This window comes from Sebastes fasciatus, chromosome 21, assembly GCF_043250625.1.
Source record: "Sebastes fasciatus isolate fSebFas1 chromosome 21, fSebFas1.pri, whole genome shotgun sequence".
Lineage (NCBI taxonomy): Eukaryota > Metazoa > Chordata > Actinopteri > Perciformes > Sebastidae > Sebastes > Sebastes fasciatus.
The window spans coordinates 22,501,820-22,521,995 of NC_133815.1; the positions used below are offsets into that span (position 1 = coordinate 22,501,820).

Sequence of the window (20,176 nt, forward strand, 5' to 3'; positions counted from 1 at the left end):
GACAAACTGAATATTAAAAGGTATAATGGAAATCAATATACACATCACTAAGTGTATTGTTATATTGAGTCTGAACAAGCGGAAAGCATAGCGTTTTTCCACAGCCTTACAGGGATCAAGCTCAATAACATGAATTACATATGCACATGTGTCTCTCTTACAGACACACACAGTTCTCTTCACAAGTGAGTAACAACTAACTCATGCGAAACCGTGTGTAGCATCTCTCTCACACGTTTCCCCAACGGAGGACTTTGCTTTTGTCTCACTGTAGTTTCATGACTGATGATGATGTGACAATAAAGAGGGGGTGGGTGGGTGGATGAGGCTGACTTTAAATGTTTAATATTCATCAGCATGCACGCAACCTTCCATCACGCCATCACGCCATATGACACTGGTTCTGTGTGCAGAGAGGGAAAGGGGTGAGGGTGACAAAGACAGAGACAGAGACAGACGGAGTGAGAGGTGAAGAGACAAAACCTAGAGGTGAGAAAAGAGAAGTTAGCATGGGAAAAAAGGGGTGAAAACAATGTAAAGAGCACATCCAATCAAGAGAGAGGAGAGACCGCTTAGGGCAACTGTAGTGTAAGCAAAGTGTTTGATGCTTGTTGACAGCTGTATCTGTGAGGGGGAGAGAGAGAGAGAGTGTGTGTGTGTGCAGACCAAGACCTATAATCCTACACCACGCAAGGTTGCGTGACCGTTCATACCCCACTCTTTGCTGCTCTGCACACCATTTGCCCTAATTGGTCACACCCACTCTCACTCACACACACATTAATACACACTCATATAGGCAGATGCACCAATGCATACATAGACACAACAACGTCCGCATCTCCTCTCCCCATATCCCCCAGTGACAATGAGGAGAATCCTTGAGGGTATCTCACAGACACGCATGTACATACACTTATATATGCACATTATCATGCACATATACACACACCCTGCTAAGCATATGGAAGACAGTCACGCAATCCCACGCCCATAAACCCCCCACAACCTCGCCACTTCTTCAATCAGCTAATGAACAATAAACTGCACCTTGCTTTATTACTTACTTACATTAGCTCTGGCAATGCCTTTAATTTTAAATTATTTTAAATTGGATGTTATTTAACACTATTGAGTCAGTTTTGTCAAGTTCATTTGTACAACTACAACATGAAAGCTTGATGTTTCAACCATTTACCCATTACTTTTAGCCATGCCGACAATTCATAACTTTATGAATAAGCTATTTCAGCCATTTCTCGAGTACTTTTGGTTTTTCACCATTTTCCCAGCACTTTTAGCAAACTATTACAACCATTTATCCTTCTATTAGCTAACTATTACAACCATTTATCCTTCTATTAGCTAACTATTACAACTATTTATTCTACGTTTAGCTAACTATTAAAACCATTCATCCATTTCTTTTAGAAAACTATCAACCACCTATCCACTATACAATACATTTACCAACTATTTGAACTGTTTATTCATGACTTAGCTATCCTTCTGAATCATTTATCCATTATTTTCAGCTGTTTCTGCCCTACGAGCTTGCTAACTACTTTTCAAGCACTCTCAATCGCTATATGTCCGGGTGTTACAGTTGACTTCAATATGTGGATATTGAATATTATTGTATTGATTAAAAATGTGGATATTAAAGCTGAAGTAGGCGAGATTGGAGCAAATATGATTAAAAAAAAGTTATTTCTATAAAACGTAAGTAGTACATGAAACAGGTAACCTGAAAAAAATCATGTGTCTCTGTGTCCTCCGGTGCTCCTAACGGCATCTGCAAGATTTCACAGACCGGAGGAAAACAAGCAGTCAGAGCTGATCTGAGGTCTGCTGTCCATCTGCCGTCTATGAGAGCCGGCTGTCATTCACTCGCGAACTCCGACCAAACGGTCAAACTAGGCAGCGCTGATCAAATATGAATCAATATTATGTTACGTTAATGCCTATTTCTCACCTCAAATGTTTTCAGAATCATCTCGTAGTGCACGGTTTAGCTGTAAAATGAGAAAGTTTGTGCCACCGCCATTGTGAAATCTGCCTACTGCCACTTTTAGTATTAGAAGAATCGTAATTTTGATTTTGTCAAAATCCCCCTAGGGAACTGAATACCTACTGAGGTACAAGTATCCCTGGTTGGGAATGACTGCTCTAAAAAATATGATGAAAGGAAGGAGTTGAAGAAGAAACAACATTCATATTTTCAGTCCTAGGGATTTAAAAATAAACTGCTGAATGTGATGGTATTCAGTGCAGTGTTAAAATGAAATGCTTTATGTATGTGCCCAGGGGCGACTAGCCAGTTGAAAGGTTACTGAGTGCAACCCGGTGATTCATGAACTAGACATGTAGGCCGCAGCTGACCGTGAGTCATACAGTACACACATGCACGCACATACACAACAAACAAGCAAGCATGGACTTTCTCTCACACAGATACACACAAAGTGCTTTACAGGCATGTCTCAGGAAAGCCAGTAATTCCTCTACTGTGCATCTCACATGCATCCACAAATACATACATGTTATTATTATTATTATGCACTCCCACAATCAATCCCACGGGGCAAGGCCAGCAAACATGATCTGAACCTACTGGACTAGTGAATGCTCTAATAATTTCCATGTGAGATTAGGGGAGAGTACAGTGAGATTATGGAGCCACTGCCAGCACTGTCTGTTTCGGGTTGTGTTCATGCTTCAGTTGACTGATTAATCTGTGAGGGTTACACAAGGATAGATGCTCAAGCTGTCTCTCCTGCTGGCGAATGCTTCTACCTACTGGTCACAACTGCACACTGCAGCTGAGGAAGAGTCACGTCTTTTTAAATCACATCTTTGAAGCCATGTCTAAAAATCTACATAGAAAAATGGACATCTTTGGTAAAATGTTGAATTATCTTTCCTATTATAAACACAGCAACATTTATAAAGAGTATTCAGTTGTATCAGTGAGTGTTGAATTCAAATGGTATTTCTTCATAATGATTCATCAACATAATTGTAACTGATCTGCCACAGCAATGAGCTCTAAACATTCCTATTTTATTTCCTTACTAACGTGCAGGCCACGTTCTATTCATCTTGGTCAGATCACAAACATGACATGATTTAGATTTGATTATTTCCTCCTTGCATTGTGCAATATGAAATCTGAATGGTGCATCCAAATCCCTGCTTCATATGTGAGAAGTGAGCCCCAACATGGAAGTGAGACCCCTCAGACTGAGTGATGCCTAGCTACTGCATAAACAATCTGCCTATTTCGTCCTCTGGAATAAGAAGGTGCTTCCCATCCTACAGATGTGACAATATCAACCTAAAACCTCTTAAATGTTTTGGTGTAGAGCTGTTTAACATCATGGTTGTTAAACTCTCGAGGGGCTTTGTGAGCTGCCTGATCTACAGCTGGTGTTTTGCCCTCATCAGCAAATGGAAAACATCTGGTTTGTCATGTGGCATGGCCACAGGTGAATCACACTTCAGAGTTTCACCCTAGAGAAAGCAGTGCAACAGCACTTTTCTGCCCTATGTGTGAGTCATTGAGGATCCAAGTGTTTTGACCTGCAGTGGCAAGCATTTAATCAATGGGTTTAACTCAGACTGAAAAATAAACAGAGGACTTTGTCACTTAGATAATAGCACTGCATGAATCTGTTCTGTCCTAAAATGATTTAGGTTACAGAAAGGGAGACAGAGAATTAACAAAATACACACTTTATTTTTTTTAACATCCATAGTCCATCATCTTCACTTAACATTACTGGAACGTCATTCAACCTTCAGTCTCTGTGGAGTTTGTGTTGGTTTGTAATGGGTTATAATCTGAATCAAGATGGAGGAGTTGATGATCAAGAAGAGCAATCCAGCAAGCCAGATCAACAGGAAGGTGTTGTAGCCTTCAAACTCCAGGAAGTAGGCTGGGCCCAACCAGATACCCTGATAGTGGAGAGAAAACACAATAGTTTCCTCATACCAAAGTCAATTTTTGTTTCCTCATTTTAAACATTGCAAAAGTAGTTCAGTTAGTTTTCTGTTTTAATATTATGAATCGATACAGACTGGAAGGCAGTGACTGGTAGGCATCAATGCATCCACAACTGAAGATGCACCATTTTAAAGCCACTATAATTAATGGCATTTTGTTATAATATGAAAATGCTGTTAAACGAGGTGCATATCTGAATTCATATTTAATTGTAACCCAAAATGAGATAAATTGAATTACCTGTCCAGCAAACCAAAGGAGCAGCAGTCCCACTCCCTGTTTTAGTGAGAGACTGAGGTGAGGAATGACCAGAGGGAGTAGACACAGGTACCACAGGAAGTACTATGAAAGGAAAACAAGCAACATTGTTAAAGGCTAGATAGCTACGCCTAGATATTGGTAGATTCTGTCATATTGTTATGTATAGTTGTGCAACTACAAAAATACAGTATCTCTTCTTAATTGGATCCTATTCAACAAAACAAGCATCCCCTTTCTTTTCACAGCTCATCTCAAGCCTGAAAGTAAACTAGATGATTGACAGGGGAAAGTGAAAAAAAACAGCGGGTTGAAAATGGGCCTAATATTCTCCTGAACACAACTTTATCTAATAACGACCGCAAGACAATGCATCATCTGATCTCTACTTGGACTCTGGTTGTTGATGTACCTGTGAAGTGCAGACTTTGTTGAACGAGACAAAGATGGCAGTGTGTAGGAAACAGCAGAAGGCCAGGTCAGAGTGAAAGGCCCATGATGCTACCAACAGCAGAATGAGCTGCGGCAGAAAGGCTGCCAGGCCAAGCCACTGGCTCCACCTGCTGTCTGCACCAGCAAAAGACAAAACAAATTGACCATCATCTCCTGTAGGTTTATACTCCCCAAATACCTAATAAACATACTTCTAACTGTATAACTGATTAAATAAACAAGCACTTTATCACTGCTGACCATGTACTTTCTGCAGGTCTTTGTTCTGTAGTTCTGTCTGAGCAAGGTGTCACAGTAGGAGGCTATAAATGGCTGGATGGGTGAATACCTGTGGTGAGGTAGAGCATATAGAAGTATGGAGAGAAGTTGTGTCTGATGTCCCTTCTGGTCAGGTGGTATAAGTAGGTCTCATGAAGGAACTCCCATCCATACCTGACAAAATACAGGAGAAGATTATTACATTAAAGTATTAATTATTTAATTTGAATGTGTATTTCTTCAGATAAGGGATGATGTGGAGAAGCAATATTTAGTCAAATCAGAAATACTTAAATCAGACATTTCAAGCACCTGGTTCCATGTTTTGTTTTTACCATCTGAAGACTTAAGGGGGGCTTTTAAAATATCTCAAATAGCCAGACTAACAAAGTACTTTATTTGTTCTTTTTTTTTTAGCAATTTATATCAATAATGAATATCCACATCTTGCGTTACCAGCTGAATAATTATAAGTTCTCTGGACTTTTTCCTCTTGAACAACAGAAACAAGACATGGCTGCATTTTGGAGAAATCTTACTCCATGCACAAAACTATCTGGGTAGGGTTATGCATCAATTGTATTATTTAATACTTGCTATGCAGAGTCAAAATAATGTGTGTTTTTGTGTAATTTCTTTGTTCATCTCACATGTAATAGAAGAGGGCTGTGAGCAGGCAGAAAACTCCTCCGGCCACACTTGCAAAGAGGAACAGCTCCCGGTTGAGGAAGCTTCCCATAAACCCAATGAACCTCCTCCACCTCCACCCCTTTTTGTTTTCCTCTGATCTGGTCTCTGGTGTGCGCAGGGTCAGAGCGATGGGCAGAGCATATGTAACGGGGTAGATCTTCATATGGACTGACAGACCATAGAGTATGGCTGCCCACTTCAGATGCCGGGCTAGAAGAAAAAAGGTCAAAAGTATTAGTAGAGGAGCTGCGTATCTACATTACCTTACAAAATTTATTTTTCAAGCTCCACAGATACACACAACATCCACACCCTTACCTTCCAGACAGAGTAATGTCCCCAGCACCAGGGCTGCCAGGATTGACTCAGCATTCCCTCGGCTGGATACTCCCATGGGCAGCGGGTTGAGGAGCCACAAAGAACAAACCCGACATGCAGTCTGAAAATAAATGCCCCAAAAACACAACTTAATCTGCACTTTGTATTTCCAAGAAGGCTCGAAACTGTTGTTTTAAAGGAAAAAATGAATGAGGTATTTGCAACTATATTAGTCAGAGATTATAAATAAACTATCCTAATAAAGGATTTCTGGTCAACAAGGAACAGATTGATAAAAACATACCTCAGAGCCCAGACCTCTCAGGCGGAGGATTCTGTAGATGAGCAGTCCTGACAGCACATCACACACAATGAAGAGGATCTTGCCAAATACCATGCTGAGGTAGATGTTGGGGGTGAGCAGCCATGCTAGGAGAGGGGTGTAGCGGTAGGTTGATCTGTTGTACGGAGACTGACCCTGTGCAAAAGTATCCCACATTGAAATTATGTAGTACAGCACAGAAGTATAAGCAACAAAGTGTACTTAAACAACACACACAGACACACAAACACTTGTCTTTTTTTATATATTTACTGTATTGTTATTGTTGTTATTATATATATCTTGTCCTAATTGTTTGTTATCACTATTATGTAGTCATATTATTTATTTATATTAATCTTGTGTCTAGGTGGAGGCTTCAGATAAGCCCAGTGGGTGTTTTGCCTCTTCCTGCACTGTATAGTATTCATTTATTATTTGTTATGTTCTATAGTCTTAAATTGTGCAAAATAAAAAATTTAAAAAAGTATCAAAAGTAGTCTCTATGTAGAATGGCCCCAGTCAGTGTTATGTTATCATATTATTGGGGCATTATTATTGATGCATTAACATGCAATAAGCAGTACTTTATTGTTGTAGCCGTTTAATAAGTAAAAGTGCATCATGTTTGATTTGTATGTGAAATCTTAATCTGAAAAGTAACAAATATGTAGTGGAGTAAAATGTAACATTTCCCTCTGAAATATAGTTTGTTTTTGTTTTTTTTGAGTTTTTTTTGGTCGTGAAGTAAAAGTAGCATATCATCATATTAGCATTATATGGCAAATAACGTTAGTAGTATCTCAAAATGATATTTAAGTATAATAAAGTCACTTAAGAAGTGTACTTTCCACCACTGGTCCTTCTTATTGTTGACCCAGCTTTATATTAGTAGACATGTAACAGCTTTATATTAGTAGACATGTAACAGCTTTATATTAGTAGACATGTAACAGCTTTATATTAGTAGACATGTAACAGCTTTATATTAGTAGACATGTAACAGCTTTATATTAGTAGACATGTAACAGCTTTATATTAGTAGACATGTAACAGCTTTCCTCCTGTCAGAAGTTATTATAAGACTGCCATTACCTCAGTAATGAATCTAGCAGCATCTGTGAACACATGGTAGTCAATGTCAGTGAACTTCACCACCATAGTCCTATCCTGGTAGTCTCCATAAGCCACCAAGGCCAGCCGTATAGCGAAGGAAGCCGTGAAGAGGACGTGTTTCTCTGTGAGCTTTGTTTTTATTCTCTCCATCACCAACCAAGCAGATTAGCAGGCAGCACTAGCAGCTAGCTCAGTCAGCTAGTTTAGTCGTCTTTGAGCTGTATAAGTCAGCAAAAGTGTCCGTTTCTCTCATCTTACAGCTTACATTTAACGTATCGTTAACTGTCACAGAGATTTATTATAATATCCTCGTTATGTTTTGGCAATAAGCGATTCTTCTTGAATAACCAGACTTCAAACATGGCAACTAGGAAGTTATCCGGAAGTACCTTCCTTAACATCAAGGCCTATGAAAGGAGGATGGGACACGGGTGGACAAAAAGGGTATAACGCATGCGCAGTGTGAAGCTGCGGTCGTGCGTTGCGATTGGCTCAATTTCGGCGAGTGCAGACCAGATTCTACTGCGCATGCGTTAAACCCCCGGAGTTGTGACGCGTTGATGACGTATGACGTATGGCCTAGCCTCCTCCAATAGGCTTTGCTTCACCATAGCAACCCGTTTAAAGCTAATATTTGGTACGTATACTACAAGCTAGCTAACTTTCGCTGCTATAAGCACTTCACTCTCGTTAAATGTGAGATTTAGTATCAATATTCTGGTCTTTCCAGTATATCAGGACACTTGTCGACCAGCAGCAGGTAGTGTCCTTTGCTCACCTGTCTGACTGCACAGCTGACCTCTCTCTGTCCAGAGCTACAAGGTTGTTATTACACTCCTCTGTCTGTTTGATGCAGTAAACTACAGTCACTCACACCTGTTACATCATCAGGTGGTGCTTTTTATAACTGTACGTAAAGTACAACATATCCTCATCTGGTGACCTGAGATCTATTACAACTGTGTGTACATTTAGAAACAAAGTGAAAACATTAGTATTAGTTACAGTCTGTGTCTGTAGTTGATGTCTGGGGTTTGTTGGTGTGGTTCTCTTTTTATAAGGTGGTGGTTTGGTATTTTTTTCTTCTATTGTTATGATAGAATAAGATAGACCTTTATTCATCCTGAAGGAAGTTTTCATGCCAAAGATTCTCAGTATAAATAGCAATATAAATAAATAAATACATGTTTATACTATACATTCATTGTAAAAACGAAAAAATAATATATTACACCTCGACAGATTACGGATTTGTAAGGCTGATATCATTATTTGTTGATTTAAAAATTCTGATAATGATATATCAGCCAATAGTAATTAATGTTGTTGCTGTTGTTGTTATTGTTTATTACAGAAAGACATTACACATGTGATGACCTCACCTGTCCACTGCTCACCTGTCTGACTGCACAGCTGACCTCTCTCTGTCCAGAGCTACAAGGTTGTTATTACACTCCTCTGTCTGTGTTTGATGCAGTAAACTACAGTCCACTTACACCTGTTACATCATCAGGTGGTGCTTTTTATAACTGTACGTAAAGTAAAAAAATATATGGTTATTTTTTTAATAAACCTGACAATGACCTGAGCTGTAATATTTTTTTTACATTTTACAATGAATGTATGAATAGTTATAAATATTTATTTTAAATAAATTAATAAATAAAATAAATATTAATAACTATTGATACATTCATCGTAAAATGAATATAATTATTAAGGATACTTCTTCTAATTCTTCTTTGGTCTCACTAGACGTTGATGGGCAGCGTACCAGACAGAGGAGGACGGCCGGGGGAAATTGAGCCACCTATGCCAGCGTGGGAAGGTCAAAGAGCGAAAGGAAACAGGTCAGGACGAGGAGGTGGACACCATCAACGACACAGATTTTCAGATAAAAAGAGAAAAGGGAAAAGAGAGTAACATGTGGTGACAACTCTTACTGTTTAATTTGAGAAATAAGTGATCATATTTCTTTATTTAAATCCTTATTATGAAATAAATGTGGAATGCTACATATAATATAATTTTATAATAATAGAGGTGTGCATAATTCTTAGTGATAATACATATACATACCTGGCTGTGTAATTTTCGAAAATAGCTTCTCATTGCTATAATGTACTGGCGTATGACCAGATATTTTTGTTATATTTTTGTTGAGAAAAATAATAATTGATTTTATTTTCGTTATGTGTTGGCTTTGCACATTTATATATAGGTCTGTTTGCTAAAGAATAACCTATTGAACACATGTAATGTGATATTTTGTGAAATGTAATGTGAACATTGGTAATGTTTAGATGCTTACGACAGCCTAGCAGTGACTGTTTCATTACCAATTAGCATTTGATATGTAGCTCTCACTTTTTCTGAGAAAACACAACACCTTGTTTTTTAAGTTCAAAAGAGGCATCTGAAGCAAAATGTGAGCTAAATCTTTTTTTCAACACAATACTCAATGTAATTTATTTAAATAAGTCTCATTTCAAATTCACAAAATTTACTGTGAAAAGCAGCCGGCAGTTCACCTTTCTTAAAAAATGTCATAACCATTAAAAGTAAAAATTGGAATTGAAGGCTAATCAGCATCTGTACTATTTTCCTAAAACTCCCTCACTGATGAAACCTTATTTCAATAAAGACCAACACTTTATCACATATCTTTGATAATCTGTGTAGAAAACAATATATAACAACTCTACATTATAACCTTCCCCAAATTAGTAAACACAAGGTTCTCTGGAGAAATTTAACCCAAACACAATGCATGCTGGGAAGTGTGCTAACAGAAACAAAAAGGGAAAAAAAAACAGTGATAGATTGTTCTGTAGCAATTACTGAAAAATATAATAATTATCTGATTTAAAGAGTTGTAATTTAATCATACATCAGCATATTGTCTACCACTTCATGGTAGAGCTTCTGGTAGTCTTCCACTGAGCGGTTGTGGATCCTCACAGGGCCGTCGTGGAGCAGTGGAGTGGAGGAGGACTGGTGGCTGGGGGCCACTTTGGAGACCAGTGGCAGCTCAGCAGGTGGGATGGTCGCACAAGATGTTGGAACCAAACCCAGCAACCCAGGCATGTCAGCAGCTGAGGTGGAGGGCTGAGGACTGGGAAGATGATTCACCACCTCTGGACGTTCACCAGAAGGACAAGCCACGGAGGTCCACTTCCTCTTCTGGGGAGGTTTGGCAGTGGGAGCAGAGTGCTGGTGCACCTGAGGAAGGTCAGTAACATACAAAAGGATGTCAGGCTGCAGTTAACTCACAACAGAAAAACACATCAGATATACTTCGGAGGACTCATTTGTCAGATTGACAGACCCTTCACAGATTCTGTCTTTTATAAGATTTTAGAGAAACAACATGTATTTGATTTTAGGCCTGTACAGGAAACTGTGTCCCAAAACATTCAGTATTCACAGTCTAGTCCACCATGTGTTTACCATTTTGTAAAACTGTCTGATTCTCTAGTTCTTGAGGATTACATTGTGAACAATTTAGGACATTTTTCTATCCAAAATATGAAAAGCAAATGTCCGACCTGGTCGCCTCTGCAGCGTGGACGCCCTGCACTCTCTGCCAGGCATGCGGAGGCTGTTCTTCCTCTGCAGTAGTCGTGGTCTTGCAGGGTGATCGGCTCAGCACGCTGCAACAATACACACTCATGTTAGAATGAGAAATTCAACTGCACAATGTGACACATGTTAATTGACATTATTAATTTCTCTGTTTTGTTGCATACAGATATGTCAAATGTTGTTACAAAAATATCACCTGTTAAAATCACTATTTCACATATGAATTGAATATTTCCACATGTGAAATTTAAATTTTCACATATTTTTCAGAATTACTTAGATTCATATGTGACTGGCTTTTTTTCACATGTGGAAACAAAACATGGCACATGAAATCACAAGAAATTTGCTTCTTCACATGTGATTTACACATTTTCACATGCAAACTAAAATTTTAACTTGTTTAAATCTAATAATGTCACTTTTATAGTGACTTTTTTGTAAGGGATGTTGTTCCCTAAAAGGTCCCCATAAAAGGGTCAGATTAACCCTTAACGATTTTATGCTGCTGGGTTTATTTCTGCTGAAATATGACTTCACCCCAGATTTGCTGTGGTAACCTGAATAAGTAGGCCTATATTAATTCAGGAATATGCAAAATGTCAGCACAAAATTGAAATAATTATGGTCTTCTTTTTTATCTTTTTGTACACAGGGGCCTTCTCCAGGAGCGGGCATCAAGGTCAGGTAATAAAGCAGGACCCACATTTAATATGTTTGGTATTATGTTTTAGTGCTGCATATTCATACAAACAAATTAATTAAATTAGCACAAACCACTAGTTGTCACACCGTATGAAAATATAATGTCATTTATCTGCTGGGAATTACTAAGTTCAAGTACTTCAGAGTTGTACTCATGGCTACACTTAAATTCACAATAACACTGTGTGTCCCAGTTGGGAGCTGGTGATATACATTTGTGATTTAAATGATCTTATTAGACACATAAAAAGATTAAATTAGTATTTTTTTAGGCTTTTAATATAATAATAATAACTGGCTTTTAATATAATAATAATAACTGATTTCTGTGTCAGTGTATTTAGTGTAGGCCTACCATGTGACCCCAGAGTCTGTTAACAATGTATCATGAGGTCTCTGAAAGCCTTGACTCTAAAATACAGAAAACACTGCACATTGGAGAAGTCTACCTTCAGAAATCTCCTCAGGTTTTAGTTTGGTTTAGAAAAAGATAATGATTTGGATTAAAATAAACTATTTCTGACAGAAAAGTTCTGAAGGCAAAACTTCTCCGATGTGCAAACTTTCAAAGTGTTCAAATCTCACATTTTCCATGATGGAAGTTGGTTGTGTTGCTGTCGTCAGTCTCTGTGGGTCTTTAGTCTTTATCAGGATGCAAGAAATCCTCAGTTGAATCGTTACTTTCCAAGAAACCGTTGAGTGAAACTTGTAGACAAACTCTTCTCGGGCTAGAGGTTTTGCGTACGTTTAAATAATGCTGTTCTATAAATGATGCACCTGGAGAGAAAACATGGCAACCATGGAATCCTTCACGTCCATTTTGTACGCACGAGATTTCACAGTCACGTCTCACCTGTGTGATCCAAAGTTTCATCCAGTCGGCCTGCTAAAGGCCTGAGATCAAGTCCATATCTAACTACTGTATGAATCTCAGAGGGGCCAACATGGTGTTGAGTTATGGCTCTTTTATGTTGTTTTATTACAGATTAAAATGCTGGTCTTAAAATACTATTTTGAATGTGATTAAGTCTTTAATTGGTTAAATTAATGCGTTTTACCAGTTGGTCTAAGTGAAACCAACTGTTTGTATTTAGTGTTCCTTCCTTTGAGTTCAGTAAATCCTTGTAGTCGTCACACAGCAGCAGGACTGATATGTGCGTCTCCACATGGAAAGAGGCGCTGTCCGTATTTTACTCACCTGGCACAGCATCTGAAACTTCATTAATGAGGCCTATTTAAATCTCCCGAGAGGCTTCTACATATCGCTCGGTTTTGCTGTTTCACACAGACTCCAGGTTGATTTAGTAAAAACATTTGGAATATAAAGCTGTAGCAGCCGCCTCAGGATGAGTCCAGCTCCATCACAGCTGTCGGGACAGTTTTTATTATTATAACAAAAAATCCAGACTGCATTTCTTCTAGAGGGTCAAAATATTTTTTTCTGTCCTGTCGAGTTTATTAGGCTGTTACATAGAGGTTTTATTTTTATATTGTTGCTTAAATGTAAAGTCTGGAAATATTTGCAGCAGTGACGTCATTGTGCGCATTATAAAAACAACATGGTATGGCCCGTTGAGCACAGAAATAATGTTATTGTACCATAAGTGGTAAATATCTAACTACTTAAGTACAATGACTGTAGTCCAGCGGTGGAAAGTAGCTAAGTACATTTACTCAAGTACTGTACTTAAGTACAATTGTGAGGTACTTGTACTTTACTTGAGTAACATTCTATGTTGGTACCATTTTGAAAGCAAATATTGTACTTTTTACTCCACCACATTTATTTGACAGCTTTAGTTACTAGTTACTTTGCATATTCAGATTATTCATAGACAATCAACAAATAAATCAACTAATACATTATGATGTATTATCCCAGGTAAAGTTACCCAGCAGTATATAAAGTAGTTAAAATTAGCTCCACCTTTACCAGCTGCAACATTAAAGTGATGAACACATTAATGCATCACTAATTATAATTCAATTCAAAATGTGAAATGGGCCATTCTGCATAATGAGCATGTTTACTTTTGATAAGTATTTTTAGACAGTAGAATTGCTACTTTTACTTAAGTAAAAGGTATTAATACTTCTTCCACCACTGCTGTAGTCGTCTCATTGTACAGATAAGACGGATCTTTATGCATGGAAGGAATTTTCCTGAAACACCGAAATTCATAATTATGTTAAATGGAAATTTAAAAACATAATTAAGTCAACACACAAGCAACTGAAGTGTCAACAAAAACTTATTTATTATCATTATTTATTACAGGGCTGTTGTGTTGCATTTCATCACATCGACTTCTACATGTTTGGTTTTTCTGGCCACTCAGTGTGTCTTACCCACAAGCTGCATTCATGGTCCAGAAAACCTCAAGTGTTGCTTCATATTGAGAATTATATATATTTTGGGGAAACACATTGTTGTTTGATTGTCTTACTCAGTCATATGAGAATATGGATATCACTTTCATTTCTGTGTCCAGTACAGAGTTGGTCTGGGATGCGTTTAGCCGAGCTTAGCATAAAGACTAAAACCAGGAGGGAATCAAATGAATCATGTAAAGCAGAAATGTACACATGACAGATGCTTGATAATAGTTATATTTTTTCTATTCTAATAATATTGTTTCTGATAAAGACAAATGTTCATGCAATAGTTTGAATAAAACAGCACCTAACAAAAACACACAGACATGCCTCTGAATATGATCCTTGATTTTGGATCATTTTGACCAATTAATGTGATAATGCCCAGATTATAGCAGCAATAAAAATCAAGGTCAAACTCCATCTCGTTTCTCCTCTTTTGTTAGACTTTGTTCTGGAAATGTCCTGGTATCCAGTTTGTAACACACCAGTCTTTCTAAATTTGTATTTCCCAAGCCTAAACCGAGATAACCCTGGTGACATCATCAGAGTTATTTAGTAGAATCAGCGAGTAGATATCTCTCTTTTCCTGTTATTTATTTAGCTAACTAGTCCATTAAATTTTGATAAAGGAGACGGAGTGAGTCGTCGTTTACAACTCTGATTGAATTTCCTGATGCCTTTGTCTTTGAAACGTCAACAGTTTCAAACCTCAAAAGTGTGGAGGACGGAACTTGCCAAAATCAAAAATACACGTATAAATGACTCGATAAATAAATACATAAATATGTCATTAAATTTAAAGGGACTGTTTGTAACTTTGCGCACGCTTGTGGCTACGCTGTTCAGACCGCTCCTCTGCCTGCTTGTCTTCACTCACACACCGCGCGCGTTCTCGCTCCACCTTAGACGTGCATCCGCGCACACTACACACTGCAGAAGAGTTCGTTTTTAGAGAATATCTAGTGAATGTACAGTGGGCGTTTGCGCAGAAATTAATGCTGCAGCTCCTCCAGACCAACAGAGGTTTTCCGTGTCTTGTGAAATGACGGGGCTCCGCAGAGAGAACCGTTATTGTCTTCGACCGGGTGCCGGTGTCTCCCTCCGACCGCGGTCGGAGACGGTAACGTTTCTCTTCCTGCTTCAGCCTCGGCACCGACCTGCTTTTCCTGCTTCAGCCCTGGAGGCTGAAGCAGGAAAAGCCAACACTAGGATCAGCAATGATTCATGGTGAGCCCTTCGTCTGGTCAGCTAACATTACTGCCAAGCAGCTGAAATATAGAGTGATATTGTGGTTTTAGCTGACGTGTGTCGCCTCACTGTTTTGAGCGATGCTCGTTCATGTCTATGTAAAGCGAGCAAGCGCGAGCCCGACGCTGACTTTCGTTGATTTAACGGCCACAGGTGTCGCTGTTAACAAGCATTTCTGAATTTAAAAAAAATAAATATTAAAAAATAAATGTAACCATAAAAAATTGAAAACATTTTAATTTGCTTCTTCAATTGTCTGTTCATCTTCAATTATAATGTAATTATAAGGCTTTATATAAAACTCTTAATAAATATTTATAATGATAACAAGGTTTCTAAAGTATTCATGCTGATGCTTTACACAGTAGTTCACACAGCACATTATAACTACCTTATTTACACAATACTCCATTCTGATTGGTCAATTTCTGTGTCCATAGCAACGGTCTGTTTTAAAGGAATAACAGACCGTTGCTATGGACGCAGTTCACTCCTTCATGGCGGTGAAAGTGCTCAGTGATGTCATCACATGGTGATGTCACGGTTCAGGAACTGGCTTTATGACATCACACTGTGATGTCATATTCCAGGCAGGAACTGGCTTTATGACATCACGTTGGCTTTAATCTCAGAAGTCTGGTTAGAAACTGAATTTCACCACAACTTCAGTACGATTACAGTCTCGATCCGAGAGAGACCTAAACGTCAGTGTGATCTACAACAGACCATAGTCTTTAAACCACTACAGTCTGATCTACAACAGACCATAGTCTTTAAACCAGTACAGTCTGATCTACAACAGACCATAGTCTTTAATAGACTACAGTCTGATCTACAACCTCTGTTGACCTAACGTGTCTAAACGACTAGTGTAAGTATATAATTACAGTATCTTTGTGTTTCTATATTTGAGTATAAGCAGTATATTGCAGTGTGTTCCATGTGAACACAAGAGATTTTATTCATGAAGATCGGTACGGGGCCGTTATTGGAGCAAAACTATTTGCAAATGTGTGTGTAGAGTTGTGTAACTGTCTCTCAGTCTGTGTGTGTGTGTGTGTGTGTGTGTAATCATCACAATCATTTTCAGCCAACAATATCTATGTACGCATTTACAGACATTACATTGAGAACTTATTGTTTATTTAAGAAATGTGAAAAATATGTTAATTATAATTTGCCTGAAAGTCAGAGGTCACTATGTAAACAGTACCATAATCTGATTACCACAACCACCATATTATTTAATTTACCTATTTCATAATCTATTTTATTCTGTTATATAATAATGTTATTCATTGTTTTTTCTCTCTCATTATCCACAGTCTGCTTTGTACATCTCTAGTCTGCTACAGGATGCAACATCAAAATGCAGAGCAGTGGCTGGAATGGCTGGATGTAAAGGAGAAAAAACAAAAGCTTGTTGGTGGTCTTCAGAGCGAACATGAACCTCATCGGCAGGACCCTGAGGCCCAACAAGGACCTCGCCAACAGGCCCCTCAGGGACAACGAGGACCTCGCCAAACAGCCCCTCAGGGCCAACGAGGACCTCGCCAACAAGCCCCTCAGGGCCAACGAGGACCTCATCACTATGACCCTCAACGCCAACAAGGACCTCGCCAACATTACCCTCAAGTACAACGAGGACCTCGCCATCAGGACCCTCAGGGACATCGGGGACCTTGTCAGCATTTCCCTCAGGGCCAGCAAGGACCTCGTCAACATGACCCTCAGGGCCAACCTGGACCTCATCAACAGGACCTTGAGATCATCTCAAGGCAGGCGGCAGAAATCTCCCGACTCAAGGAAGCTCTTCAACTGAAGAATGAAACCTACGAGGAGCTGATTGCATGGTGTGAGAAATCAAGGTTCCAAAAGGAGATGACCAAGAGCAGAGAGTTGGAGACGGAAGTCAACGAGCTGCGGGATGAGAATAAGGACCTGGCCACAAAACATCAACGCCGGGAGACGGAGGTCAACAAGCTCCGGGATGAGATCAACGACCTGGCCTTAAAATATCAACGCCAGGAGACGGAGGTCAATAAGCTGCGGAATGAGAACAGCTATCTGGCCTTAAAACATCAATGCAGGGAGACGGAGTTCAACAAGCTGCAGGATGACAACAACGACCTGGCCGGAAAACAACAGGCTTTGGAGACCCAAATCAAACTGATGGCGAGTAAACTCAATCAGGTGGAGATTGAGAAGATAAAACTGGTGGACAAATGCCCTTTGGACATGCCAGTTTTGGAATCAAGGTTCCAAAAGGAGCTGGCCAAGAACACAGAGTTGGAGACGGAAGTCAACAAGCTGCGGGATGAGAACAAGGACTTGGCCGGAAAACATCAACGCTGGGAGACGGCATTCAACAAACTGCGGGATGAGATCAACGATCTGGCCTTAAAAAATCAACGCCGGGAGACAGAGTTCAAAAGGCTGCAGGATGAGAACAAGGACATGGCCAGAAAACATAAACGCCGGGAGACGGAGTTCGACAAAGTGTTGGATGAGAAAAACCATCTGGCCTTAAAACATCTACGCCAGGAGACGGAGGTCAACAAGCTGTGGGACAAGAACAACGACCTGGCCCAACAACAACAACGCCGGGAGACGGAGTTCAGCCAGTTGCATGGCGAGAACAAGGTCCTGGAGGATCTCTGTCTCAAACTGAAGAAGAAAAAGAAGACGTGGGGTTTCTTCTTTGGCAGGAGGGAAACAGAGGATAGACAGACACAGCTGGAGGAGTTGAAAACCAAAATGCTCAACAAGGAGGTGAAAAAGAAAGAGAAGAGGGAGAAAGCGTAGATGAACGAGAGTCGTGACGGGGACAGTCGGGTGGAGAAGGCCGCTTGGTGTTGACACCAGTAGCTCCCTCTTCTTCCCCCCCCTCACCTCTCCACCCTCTCTCCTCCATCCACCTCACCTCCTCTCTTTTCATCCCTCCTCCTTCTGTCCACCCTCCCTCCATCCCACCTCCACCTTTACTCCCTCTCCCGTACCCCGTCGACTTCAGGGCGGCACAATGGCTCAGTGATTAATGATTAGCACTGCAGCCTCACAGAGACAGGTGGAGGTCCACCTGTCCAGCTGTATGGAGTTTGCATATTCTCCCACGATATCAAAAGATATGCAAATGATTTGGACACTCATTGTATTTGATTTAAGCCCTGGTGATCAGGTCTCCTCCCTAATATACTAAAGGGACTGTTTGTAAGAATCAGAAATTCTTGTTAACAGCGCCACCTGTTGTGTGGGAGTCTTGTCTGAACAGCGTAGCCACACGCGAGCGCGCATATGCGAGCGTGCATATGCGACATGGGACACCGACCCCGGTGATTTATACGTGTAAGAAGTTACAAACAGTCCCTTTAAGTAATTGTTCATATGTTTAGAGTGTCAAGTGAGTTGACACTCTACTTAAATCAATCACATACAATCAATCATGGAGTTTTCCCCCTGTTGTTCAGGTTTCTCCCTCAGTCCAAATATATAAATAAATATCAATAATAAAAATAAATATTCAATAATATATGGTTTTCTGCTGGTGCTCAGTTTTTTGCCAAAAGTTCAATGTGTCTGCCACTCTGAGTAAACACATACAGTGTAAATACATTATTGTATTTCGGTGACTTTAAAGTAGAAGTACTTGTATCTGTTTAAGTTATGATATAGAAGCTGAAGCTGATCAACAAAATAATCAATGTGACGTAATAAAAGATTATATTTTAAGAGCTGGTTCTGTAATAAATAATTATATTCTGCAAGAAAAACCATGTGACCTTCATCACTGACGGGCTTATGATTATTTTTAATATTATCATTATTTACCGGTAATAACATTTGATTATTAACAGACAGTTGTAAACATATTTTCTTTCTGAATGTGAAACACTGGTATATGTGTTGAATACATGAGGTGGACCATTATTGTGTGAGTTGACTGATGACGAGTTCAAGGATGATGTTTCACTCTAAATTGTTTTCATTTGGTCTCCAAATAATTCTAGAAACATATTTAATTTCACCTATTTTCAAAGGATAAGAAAATAATATTTACTCTGATATCTACAGAAGTATGGAGGACGGAACCTGCCAAAATGAATGAATAAATAAATAAATGACTTGAGAAATAAATAAATATGTCATTAAATGCAACATTAAAAATAAATGTAGCCATTATTTAATTGATAAAATGTCACATAAATTGATATATCTGTTTTAATTTGCTCCTTTAGTTATTTATTTATTCATTTATTGATTCATATATTTATTTACTTATTTATTTATTTACTCTTCTATTTATTTTTCCCTTTTATTTATTTATGTTTTGGTCGTTGTTAATTTTTAATGTATTTTAAAATATTTTTTTTGTTTCTATTTTATTTATTAATTTGTTCTTGAAGTTTTTATTACATTTATTTATTCATGCACTAATTTTTTATTTCTATTTTTAAATTCATTAATTACTTTATTTATTAATGTCTGCATCATTTTTCCTTTTCCATATAATTTTTCCATTTTATTTATTTCACCAAACTTATTTATTTCTGTATTCTTTTCATTCATACATTTCTTTTGACATTTCTTTTTGCATGTCTGCCTCATTATGCAAATGATGGGGCTGCCAGTAAATGCATAAATACATACATTAAAAAATAAATAAATGAATTCATAAAAGGGAAAAATAAACAGAAGAGTGAATAAATAAGGAAATTAATACATAAACAAATAAATAAAAGAACAAATTAAAAAAGACAAACAAATTCACATTCACATTTTATCAATTAAATAATGGCTACATTTATTTATAATGTTACTTTGCTACATTTAATGGAATA

The 20,176-nt window shown here is 38.5% G+C and overlaps 2 protein-coding genes across 4 annotated transcripts; one reads left to right on the plus strand and one right to left on the minus strand.

The window, feature by feature from the left end:
* Window positions 1-3,719: 3,719 nt before the first annotated feature.
* Window positions 3,720-7,837, minus strand: pigm (phosphatidylinositol glycan anchor biosynthesis, class M). The gene is made up of 8 exons (XM_074621416.1): window positions 7,401-7,837; window positions 6,288-6,461; window positions 5,984-6,104; window positions 5,626-5,875; window positions 5,046-5,149; window positions 4,677-4,831; window positions 4,247-4,348; window positions 3,720-3,957 (listed from the first exon to the last, which is right to left on the minus strand). Exons 1-8 carry the CDS (start codon window positions 7,569-7,571, stop codon window positions 3,790-3,792), a joined length of 1,245 nt encoding a protein of 414 aa, XP_074477517.1. The 5' UTR covers window positions 7,572-7,837; the 3' UTR covers window positions 3,720-3,789.
* Window positions 7,838-10,224: 2,387 nt separating this feature from the next.
* Window positions 10,225-20,014, plus strand: LOC141759391 (uncharacterized). Of its 3 annotated transcripts, none has more exons than XM_074621417.1 (3): window positions 10,225-10,652; window positions 11,662-11,693; window positions 16,664-20,014. In XM_074621417.1, exons 1-3 carry the CDS (start codon window positions 10,545-10,547, stop codon window positions 18,141-18,143), a joined length of 1,620 nt encoding a protein of 539 aa, XP_074477518.1. In that variant the 5' UTR covers window positions 10,225-10,544; the 3' UTR covers window positions 18,144-20,014. The 3 variants fall into 3 exon arrangements, with proteins under 3 accessions (XP_074477518.1, XP_074477519.1, XP_074477520.1); XM_074621418.1 differs by having other exon boundaries at window positions 10,547-10,652; window positions 11,662-11,688; XM_074621419.1 differs by lacking the exons at window positions 10,225-10,652; window positions 11,662-11,693 and adding an exon at window positions 16,057-16,209.
* Window positions 20,015-20,176: the final 162 nt, after the last annotated feature.